The sequence below is a fragment of the Etheostoma spectabile genome, chromosome 9, assembly GCF_008692095.1.
Source record: "Etheostoma spectabile isolate EspeVRDwgs_2016 chromosome 9, UIUC_Espe_1.0, whole genome shotgun sequence".
Classification (NCBI taxonomy): Eukaryota; Metazoa; Chordata; class Actinopteri; order Perciformes; family Percidae; genus Etheostoma; species Etheostoma spectabile.
In genome coordinates, this window is record NC_045741.1 from 24,119,166 (window position 1) to 24,129,637 (window position 10,472).

The following is a 10,472-nucleotide window of genomic DNA, read 5'->3' on the forward strand; positions in this document are numbered from 1 at the left end:
GTAAGGGAGGGACGCAAGCACAGCAACCGTCTTTATAGCATCCTCACTTGACTTTAGTCACAATCCCTCCTTTGCGCTAGCTCACTGAAGATTTTAATGTTTCTTGTGGATCCTTCCAGGTCCCTCTGCACCTCCACGGTGGGGTACATGGCCAGCAGCGCCTACAGCTCCACGGTGGGGTACATGGCCAGCAGCGCCTACAGCTCCACGGTGGGGTACATGGCCAGCAGCACCTACACCTCCTCGGTGGGGTACATGGCCAGCAGCACCTACACCTCCTCGGTGGGGTACATGGCCAGCAGCTCCTACACCTCCACGGTGGGGTACATGGCCAGCAGCACCTACACCTCCTCGGTGGGGTACATGGCCAGCAGCTCCTACACCTCCACGGTGGGGTACATGGCCAGCAGCACCTACACCTCCTCGGTTGGGTACATGGCCAGCAGCTCCTACACCTCCACGGTGGGGTACATGGCCAGCAGCACCTACACCTCCTCGGTGGGGTACATGGCCAGCAGCTCCTACACCTCCACGGTGGGGTACATGGCCAGCAGCACCTACACCTCCTCAGTGGGGTACATGGCCAGCAGCACCTACACCTCCTTGGTGGGGTACATGGCCAGCAGCGCCTGCACCCCCACGGTGGGGTACATGGCCAGCAGCGCCTGCACCCCCACGGTGGGGTACATGGCCAGCAGCGCCTACACCTCCGCATCAATCCACTTTTCAGAGTTCAGCATTCCGTCCACTCTCGTAGTAATTCACATACTCAAGTAATTCAAGGGTGTTTGACAAACACAGAGGGTATGGTTTTTACAGATGGCGTGCTGTGGGTGCGTGACTAGCTCACTATTCGGAAAAGGGACAAGATCGCGTCCTGACGTAGGAGCTGAAAGAGGTCAGAGGAACTTAATAACCCCCATCGTGGTCCAGCAGGAACACGAGAAAAAAAGAGTTAAGGGAACATTATGTTCTAGGAACTGCAAAAATCCCTCCGGTCGGAAAGCAGCTACTGATCATCACAATCAACAAGTGGTGTGTGTTCAAGACTACGCCAGTAAAATCACATTCTATCAAATGAAATAAAAGGCTCCAATCAGACTCCTTTTATGACATAAAATGAATGTGCCTGCTATGGTTTTTCAACAAAAAAAAGAAGGTAATTTACCTTTGCTTTTTTTTTTTTTTTTTTTAAACTTACACTGCAGGCTTTAAGTTTCTACTCTGACACTTGTGTAAGTTGCATGTTGCACCATGAATGGCTTCCTCACTCACTGTGATCTCACAAAACCATGCATGCATGTATGTATTGTATGCACAAGTCTTTCAGAGAAAATGTTCCTCCTTCAACAACGGGAAGTGAAAACTGTTTCTGGGCGTCAAACTGTGCACAGTGAGGATCCAACGTCCACGTGAAGTACCAATAGGAGGACTTTAAATGCGTCAATTCAAACTACGTTGCTGCCTGCAGTGTCTAATGAATAAAAATGGGATGTATACTCTCTCTCAGCGGTGGAATATAAATAAGTACATTTACTCTAGTACTGTACTTAAGTACAACCTTTAACTACTTGTACTTTACTTGTCTTTTCATGCCACTTTCTACTTCTACTCTGCTACATTTCAAAGAGGAATATTCTACTTTTTGCTCCACTACATTCATCTGACAGCTTTAGTTACTTTATACATTAAGATGTTTGCACATTACATGCATGTACTTTATAAAATACAATGTTAATCATAAATTAAACTACTCAACAATATTCAGACCTACGTGTCCAGCTGAATTGATTTGACCATTAAACACTTCCCGTAGTTAATTGACAAAACTGTTGGGAAAGCTCGAGTTTCTAGGATCTTTCTGCATTGAGTACTTTTACTTTTAATACTTTAAGTACATTTTCCTGATGGTACCTACATACTTTTTACATATCCAATGCAAGCGTTTTACTTGTAACAGAGTATTTTTACAGTGTGGTATTAGTAGGCCTACTTTTACTTAGCTAAGTAAAAGATATAAATACTTCTGTCACCACTGGTCTCTGTGCTCCCCGCGCCTCAGTCAGAGGGAGGTGAGAGGTCAAGGATCACAGAGCCCAGCAGCAGACCTGGAACCTAAAGGGTGGTTTATGTTTAACCACAAACATCCTGTACTGAGTGACATAGGTCCCCAAACAGGATGTGTATGCACCAACTCTGTTGATTTTTCAACCTCCATTTCTGTTGATTAAACCCCCTTTGCTTTTTGTGAGATCTCACCTTAACCAATGGATTGCCCATGACTTCCTCATGTTGTTTTGTCAGTTTTGCTTTTCTCATAGCCCAGCTGCCTCATGACTTCGCTGCAGTAGGCCTCCACCTGGTTGATCTGCAGAACGCTGAGGCGCTCCCTCCAGGCATATATTGCCTCTTTTGCATCCCTGGATGAAATCAGGAACGGCTTGTCCGAGGAATACCCCTGGCCGTGCGTCATGTTCAGCGCAAACTTCTCTAGAGCAGGGAAGGTGGACAGGTTGGAGAAGTGGAGCAGCCTCTGGAGCTCCTCCAGGGGGTTCAGGACCAGGTCCTCGTAGCGGATGCGGAGGTAGTTCCTCCACACCCAGGGGGGCGAGTTCATCACCAGCATCATGTCACTGAGCCAGTTGTCACAGATGAGCTCCATGGCGCTGGAGACGTAACTCTCAGCCCGGTTCACCCTGTTGTTCGGCACGAGCAGCCGCTTGTACTTGTCGTTCTGCTTCTTGCTCCTCAGCACCTGGATGCTCTCCTTCACCAGAGCCAGTTTGGACTTTAGGCGGGAGTTGTGCACGGCCCTCGGGTCTCTGAAGAGCTGAATGATCTGGAGGTTTATTCCTGGGTCTCTCATCAAAGGAATCAGCGTGCTCAGGTCCAAAACGCGGACTCCTTTGATCACCATCACCGGGTACTTCTTACACTCCTTCTCCAGCTCCCTGATGTCCCGCCTTTGGCACTTTGCGCACTGGTCCTCTTTCACCAGCCCGATTTCGTGTCGCTTGTGCGCATCGCACAGCGGCTCCGAGCATATCACCTTGTTCATCTTCCAGCCGAATATGAACGACGTGGTGATGTTTTGCGAGCCGGCGTAAAGTTTGAGGACGGAGAAATCGCAGCGGTACAGAGCGTTCATCATGTCCCGCACTGCGCCCTGCAGACTGCCCGCATCCCCCGGGTACAGAGCCTGCCATATGTGCCACATTGGCTCGTATAGGTAGAAAACATCGGGGTGCTGGTTGAATAACTCCCCCAAAAACGAAGAGCCAGTCCTCCAGGTGGCATGCAAGTAGATGTTTGTCCGAGATTGGCTCCGGTTGACGGCGTGCACCGTCGCTTCGCTGGCGTTGACTTTGTACCCGTTATCCCACAGCAACGCTGTGTTATCCAAGTCTGGGCATCTGGGCTGTTGCTGGGGCAGTCCATGTTTATCGTTTTCGGATTTATCCCTGTAATCTAACACGTACGGGATTAGGAGAAGTAAACCTGAATATACCAGGATTAAAACCAAGTATTTCTTATGTAGCCTCCTCTTCATTTCCTATCGCCTGGTGAGGGCTGGCTAGCGGCTTATCTCGACGGTAGTCACGGAGGTTTAAGAGCCCCGCGGTCGAGTGTTACAGTGAAGTTGTGTGTGAGAAGATAAATGTGTGTGTGTGTGTGTGTTGGGGGGGTTAGCCCCGCCCCATTTAAAACAAAACAACCAGATTATTTCGCTTTCCTGTTCACACGTACGCAGTGAAATACCGTTACACGATAAAAGTCACAGTAAAAGCGTTACAACACGTGTAGTTTGTACTTATCTCTTTGTGGAAACAGACCAAAACGCATCAAACTAACGCTATTTAGGATGAGAACCGTTAAATTGGGGAAACATTAAAGAGCCTTGAAGAAAAGAGGGTCAAACGGTTTCTACGTACTGTAACTTAATGGAGTAACGTACAATGAATTGTGGGAGATAGTGATAAATTAGTGCTCCCTTTGAATGGTGCATTTAGTCGGTTGTGTGTTCTTATCAGTAGTCATTGAACGTTTTGTCTGCACAAGTTGACGGTTTTGAACATTTTGACTTTTTCATGAAAATGTAACCATATCCCATGTTTTAATGTATGTTGATGTTGCGCATGCGTATTCATCCTCGTTTGTTGTTGGAGGAAAACGCCGCGCGGTTGTGAAATTGAATTGAATTGGAAACATAGCTAACGTTGTCGTGCCTTTGAAATAAATGGCAGTATCCAACATGTTATCTTTCGTGACAGCCCTTTAGCTTGCGGAGTCACCAGGCCAGCAGCAGGACTGAACGAAAGCCAGGTTTGCTAGCTACAAGCTTGTAACTTCAAGCTAGCTGCAGCGCCACTGTCAACATCAACATGGCACACTGGAGCACCTTCGAAAAGGAGACAGAGAGAGAAACGAAAGCGTTAATAAGATGTATCAGCGGGGTCGAGGATGAGGATGACCAGAACTTTCAGCTGGCACTGAAATTTGCCTGGACCAATTTCAGGTGACATGTCCATTGACAGGACTGGAGCTAGCTTGTCAGCTGCTAACATGTAACCAAACGTTAGCCAAAGCAGTGATGCTAGTAATGGTCTTGTTTCTTGACAGGTTTCATCGTTACTTGGACGTGGACAGCCATAAAGTCCAACGCAGTATAAGTGGGTGAGTGAGTCTGGGGTGCTAGTTGCTCTTGCTCTGTCTACTGTCTTTTACAGACGCATACCAGTTTTATCATTCATAAATGAAATGCAATAGTTGCTATATTAACACATGACATTGCCATTAGAAAGGTTATGTTTTTTCGCTTTTCCTTATATTACACTACAGGTCTTTCACACAATACTGTCTGTTGTGTTTTTCAGAATCTATGAAAAGCTGATGGTCCACTCAGATGTGAGTAAAGCAGAAAGCTGGACGAGGCTGACTGAAGAGTTCCTGAACACACCTTTACCTAATACAGATGGAACAAAGGTATGGCACTGTCTCGCAGACATAGGCTGACCGAAAATGAACTCATTAGTGGAGTGAGGCCCTATGATCTAACACTGCCCTCAAGACAAATCCCCCAAAAATACATTTTCTCCTCGGCCATATTTTCTCAGGCAAAAAGCCACAGCATCCTGACAATAGACGTGAAAAATTACATACAGGACAGTTTTCTACATGTTGTTTTTGCAGAGTGATGTACACTACAGTGTCCTGTCACTGCTGCTCTTATTATCGGGGTCCCCGTCAAACACAAACTTCACTGAGAGACCCAGGGTGAAGGAGGCCGGTGAGTTGATGTCTCACAGATGCTTAGCTTTACTAATTTTAACTTTTAAATTCTTTTAAATGCTTGCATGTCCAAGTTCATCATTATCACTGTATCTTGTGTCTGCAGAAGAAGTGGACAGCTTTGACTGGGCCAAATATCTGATGGAGGGTGAAGACATAGACATTGGACCATATCCAGATACCCCTGTGAGTAAATTATAATAAAACCCACCCTTTATGGACATGAAGGGTGCAGGGTTCCCATATTGTTACAGTAATCTTCCGTGGATTACCTTCCCCATATTTATTTTATGCAGCTCTTGATGTAACGTATGCAGTCGGCTCGTAAAATGATCTACATATACACAGTACAAGACATGTTTTCAGTTATTTCTACTTTTTTGTTAAGTACATAATTCCACATGTGTTCAGTCATAGTTTTGATGCCTTCAGTGATATCTACGATGTAAATAGTCATGAAAATAAAGGAAACGCATTGAATGAGAAGGTGTGTTCAAACTTTTGGCCTGTAATGTATGTATATGTATGTATGTGTGTGTATATATATATAAATTATGTGAACAGGGTGAATCAAGATCGCGATTTTATAATGATTAATCATGCAGGCCTAGTAAAGTGCCTTTATTACATCTGGTAAATTCTAACTAGAATAAAATAAAAAACATCACTTAAATGCATTTCACCTTCCAGCAATTAAAGTGTTTTTAGTCTTTATTCTGATTAGAATGCGCCAGATGTTATTAAGGCATTTTACCCATTTAGAAAAAAAATTAGTGCCATGGATTTTTTTTCTTGATATTTCATGGCCCTGTAATGGCTGCTACATCTTGCATTTGTCCAGTTTAGAAATTTTGTCTATGAAAATGTGTGGGAAGGGAACCCTGTTGTGTTGCACCATTGCTTTTAGCTGTAAAGCTGCAGTGAAATAGGCAATCCAGCAGAAATAAAGCAGTCCCCCGTCTTGTTCAGATGGATTTCTAACTAAATGAGCCTTGCCTGTTTTGATTTAGGAGTGGTCTGAGGAAGAGAGCGAAGAGGATGACAGCCAGCAGCCAATCAGCAGGGAAGACTCTGGGATCCAGTTGGACAGAACGCCCCAGGAAGACCAGGACAACAACAACAAGACAGTTCCAGTTACATGGAAAGGTGAGACAGATTACGCATCATTTTCATAACCATAATATAATCTACATTAAAGCCCGTTTAGAATATGAAAATAAGTCTCTGTGTTTCTCCAGTGGGTGAGCCTGACGCCAGGGCCTGGCTTGAACAGCATGTAGTGACCCCGTACTGGGTGGCTCACGCTCCTCGCTTTCCTCACAGCTTGCATTTACACTCCAACTTGCTCAATGTGTGGTAAGTAAACCGTTGTGTAGGACTTTTTTTACCACAACGCTTACAGCAGTGTTTGGGCCTGATATCAATATAAGCTTCATAAAACTACGGCAAGTATTTTGGCCAACTATTTACTATGATTTAAAAAATAAAGCCATAATATTTCTTGAAGATGGATGGATGGATTTCTTGAAAAATATTTTTACATTTCAGGAATATAACAATGTTGTATGCCATCATGAAATTGAATAGATAAGATTGCATGTGCATTTTTAGCATTTCCTGACTCCCCAAATGTGAATGTATTACATTTACCATTACTACCTAATCTTTGCATTAGATTAGTGTTTCATCTGATCGGTTATTTTCCTACGATTTGTATGCAGCTAAATTTTTCTTATGATATTATGACTTTGTTCTCAATATATTATGACTGTGGAAGTGGCTCTATTCTGATCATATTATGTTTATTTAAAACAGAAGAAGATCTCCCCCCTCCCATTACGTTGCATTCCATTACAATTTTGCTCTTATAATGAAACATTTGGTTTAAATGCTAGGTGTGGGTTTTCAAAAATGGCACAAATATCCAGTATTTCCCAGCCATACCAGTCATAAAAAATATGCATTTGTGTCATAGTGTAGCACAAATGCAATCAGGTTTTCAGGTTTGACGATCTTAAGATAATTAAGTGGTCTGAAACATACTGTAGCATAATACTGCACTGTGGATAGTGTTTTTGTTGTATTTTTTACATGATTAGAAATGTTAACCATCAGCGTCTCTCTTCTCAGGGATCAGCACTTGTATAACACTGATCCATTGTATCTGCCCGAAGAAAAGGCCTTTGTCACAGAGACCCAAGTCATACGGGAGACATTGTGGTAAGATGTAATGATGCCATGGTGTGTGTGTGACCGCGTTCATTGTACAAACTTACAAAGAAATTTATCTCCTACTTTCTCACAACTTGTACCTTTTTATATTATTATGTAGATCCCCAAACAACTGAGTCCTTGTTGGATTTAAGAGAACAATTTCTGTTCATTGACAGGCTCACATTAAATGTAAACTACTGTTTTTTTTTTAACCTGGACCCTATTTTCCTATGTTTGTGTGTGTAAGTGACTGAAAGGAACAACAATCTTTCAAATTGATCCCATGTTAAGTGTGAGCGCTGTAACCGGGCTGCAATGTAACCCTATGGGGCAAATGTGCATCGTCAATTTGGTCCACTAAAAGTGCTTCATTTTGCCACTGACAGACTTAGATTATTATTATTTTAGATTATTATTCTGTTTACCCATAAACATTTCTGAGGTCTGAGATGTTTTTTATGTTTAAAAAAGGATCTTACTCTTTGACCGAAAGGTTGACCTACTTAGAAATCCTTTCCATTATGTTGTCGGACACTTAGATTATTAATCTGAGTCTTTCAGTGGCAAACGAGCAGTTTAGTGGACGTAAATACAAAAGGACAATTGCCCTTTTAACTTACATTGTATCTTGTTTCTCCCCGGCCGACTGCAGCAATCTCGCTTAATGTCAGAGATTGTTGTTCCCATCAGTCACTTATAGAGGAACACAGGGTTTAAAAAACAGTAGTTACACTTATCTTGTTTTTGTGTTATCATAAAGTTAAGCTGTGTGAGTGTTATGTTGCAGGCTTCTCTCTGGGGTGAAGAAACACTTTATATTCCAACACCATGATGGAAAAGTGTCCGTAAGGAATAACGTGGTGGTAACTCATCTGACCAGTGTAAGTTGAAAATCTGAAAATGATTTGTATTTTATCTAAATAAATGTGTCTATTTCCCGCTGTAGTAACACAGACTCTTCTCTTTGTGTGCTGCAGAACTGTCTGCGCTCTGTACTGGAGCACATTGCTGTGTACGGGCAGGCGGTGTTCAGGCTGCAGAGGTTCATTGATGAGGTGACGGGGTACAGCTCGGAGCCGTGCCCACCAGGCTCCGGTTCCTCCTACAGCTCCAAGAAGGGCTCCGAGCCTCCCTTCAGGACCTACCAGGCCTTTGTGTGGGCACTTAACAAGCACTTCACCAGCTTCAAAGAGGAGCTCACCACAATTGAGAGAAAGATCATATGCAATGGCAAGTGTGTTTTAGGGGGGGTTGAAAATGTTCTATTCTTAAATGAATATTACAGTCATTCAGAATGACTTCCTGTTGCTCTCTGTGCAGTTTTGCTGTATTGAACATTTGTCCCCACCCCAAGTTTATGATATTTAATTCATGAGGGGTTTATTTCTTATGTCAGTGATGTGATCATCTTTTGCAGATGAGACGGTGACCCTGTCTGCTGTTCTGGAGCAACTCAATCCTCACTTGGCACAAATCAAAGTGCTGCACAAAGTCTTCTGCACCGGAGTTGCCGAAGTCCCCCCTGAGACCCCGAATGTGGTGCGGGCCTCTCACTTGCTCAACACCCTGTACAAAGCTATCATAGAGTATGACAGCGTCGGGGAAGCATCAGAGCAAGCGGTAAGTTTGATTATGAAGCTCAGTGAATTCAACACATCAAGGAAACAATCTGTATGTATGATCATTGCTGTGTGTCATTTTCCCTTCTAGGTGGCCTTGTTATTTTCTCTGTGGACGGAGACAGTCAGACCATATCTGGAGATTGTGGATGAATGGATTGTTCACGGCCACCTGTTTGACCCTGCCAAAGAGTTCATCATCCAGAGGTATGCAGCGGAGAGGGTTGAACAAGAATCTTAAAACATTTTGGTGGCTAAACTACAGTAATTGATACTCCTTTCTACACCCACTAACATCTGGCCTTTGTCTGCAATGGGAAAGGTTACAATCGGCATTCGCTCCCAGGACAAATGATTGCAGTAGGCACAGTAATATCCTGGCTCCGGCCACTAATAGCAGTGATGGAAAAGGACGCCTGGGTAGACACAGTATGCAAATTTACGCTAATGTACACTAATTATTGGCCCTTTTTAAATTCATTGCTGTGATGTGCGTTGGCTACTTCTGTCATCTCGGCCACAAATTCCATCCGTCTCTGCCCGAACAACGCTGAAACATCAAATTAGTCGGCACAAAGTTTGAAAGAATGTGTGTGTTGTATGACTGGGGGTGTGTATGGCCGCGAGTGAGTGATGGTGAATGCGGAGCGATTGTTCTGAGCAGAGGAGAGTTTTTAGCAAAGATATCAAATTAATTTACAGTAGAGTTTGCAGTTTTGTGCACTCTATTGGAAAGTGGTAGCAGGAACAATAATGACACCCTTTTTTTTTCGGAATTAGTGAAATTGAACATAACACACCAGAAAAAAATCAAAAGCAGGCATACTTGTCTACTGGCAAAAGGAAAGGAATCCTTTGGCTATTTTTAGCAGGTTTACCAGTGTTTACAAACCCTGCATATACTGTACATGCAAACCTTTGTGAAAAAAGGGTATGACAGAGACATTCAATAGGCTGAGTTTTCCTCTTTTTGTCCCGCTCAGGAACAAGGATGTCCCGGTGAACCACAGGGACTTCTGGTACGCCACGTACACGCTGTACAGTGTGTCGGAGACGGTGGAGAACGAGGAGAAGCTGAACGATGCAGCCAGTGGGAGCTCCGGGGGCGATCAGGGCTCCAGCAACAAGCAGCTCACCATGGTGTCCTTCCTCAAGCCCGTGCTCAAGCAGATCATCATGGCCGGGAAGTCCATGCAGCTGCTCAGAAATCTGGACTGCAAGGAGACTGAACAGTCAGAGAGATCCTCCAGAGGTCAGCGTTTGCTTTTCTGTAGCTGTGCACCCAAACTAGTTTAGGTTTCAAATTTTCAAATTGTTTTTAATTTTTCTTTTTTAACTAAACAGAGCAGT

At 43.9% G+C, this 10,472-nt stretch overlaps 2 protein-coding genes across 3 annotated transcripts in view; one reads left to right on the forward strand and one right to left on the reverse strand.

Annotated features, from left to right (window-relative positions):
- The window catches only part of chst7 (carbohydrate (N-acetylglucosamine 6-O) sulfotransferase 7), a 6,759-nt gene extending 2,950 nt beyond the window's left edge, over positions 1–3,809 (reverse strand). For both annotated transcript variants that reach the window (XR_004333612.1, XM_032526770.1), the window contains exon 1: positions 2,260–3,809. Coding sequence is in view for 1 of the 2 variants with exons in the window: in XM_032526770.1 (XP_032382661.1) it covers positions 2,288–3,550 (1,263 nt within the window). In the remaining variant the exon portion in view is untranslated. The remainder of the gene's footprint in view (positions 1–2,259) is intronic.
- A 58-nt stretch (positions 3,810–3,867) lies between these two features.
- tubgcp5 (tubulin gamma complex component 5) overlaps positions 3,868–10,472 on the forward strand; it is a 10,806-nt gene continuing 4,201 nt past the window's right edge. The window contains exons 1-13 of the mRNA XM_032526713.1: positions 3,868–4,516; positions 4,621–4,674; positions 4,875–4,983; positions 5,191–5,287; positions 5,396–5,475; positions 6,300–6,435; positions 6,528–6,645; positions 7,420–7,509; positions 8,291–8,384; positions 8,481–8,733; positions 8,921–9,123; positions 9,214–9,329; positions 10,106–10,374. Of these exons, the coding sequence (XP_032382604.1) occupies positions 4,383–4,516; positions 4,621–4,674; positions 4,875–4,983; positions 5,191–5,287; positions 5,396–5,475; positions 6,300–6,435; positions 6,528–6,645; positions 7,420–7,509; positions 8,291–8,384; positions 8,481–8,733; positions 8,921–9,123; positions 9,214–9,329; positions 10,106–10,374 (1,753 nt within the window). The 5' untranslated portion in view covers positions 3,868–4,382. The remainder of the gene's footprint in view (positions 4,517–4,620; positions 4,675–4,874; positions 4,984–5,190; positions 5,288–5,395; positions 5,476–6,299; positions 6,436–6,527; positions 6,646–7,419; positions 7,510–8,290; positions 8,385–8,480; positions 8,734–8,920; positions 9,124–9,213; positions 9,330–10,105; positions 10,375–10,472) is intronic.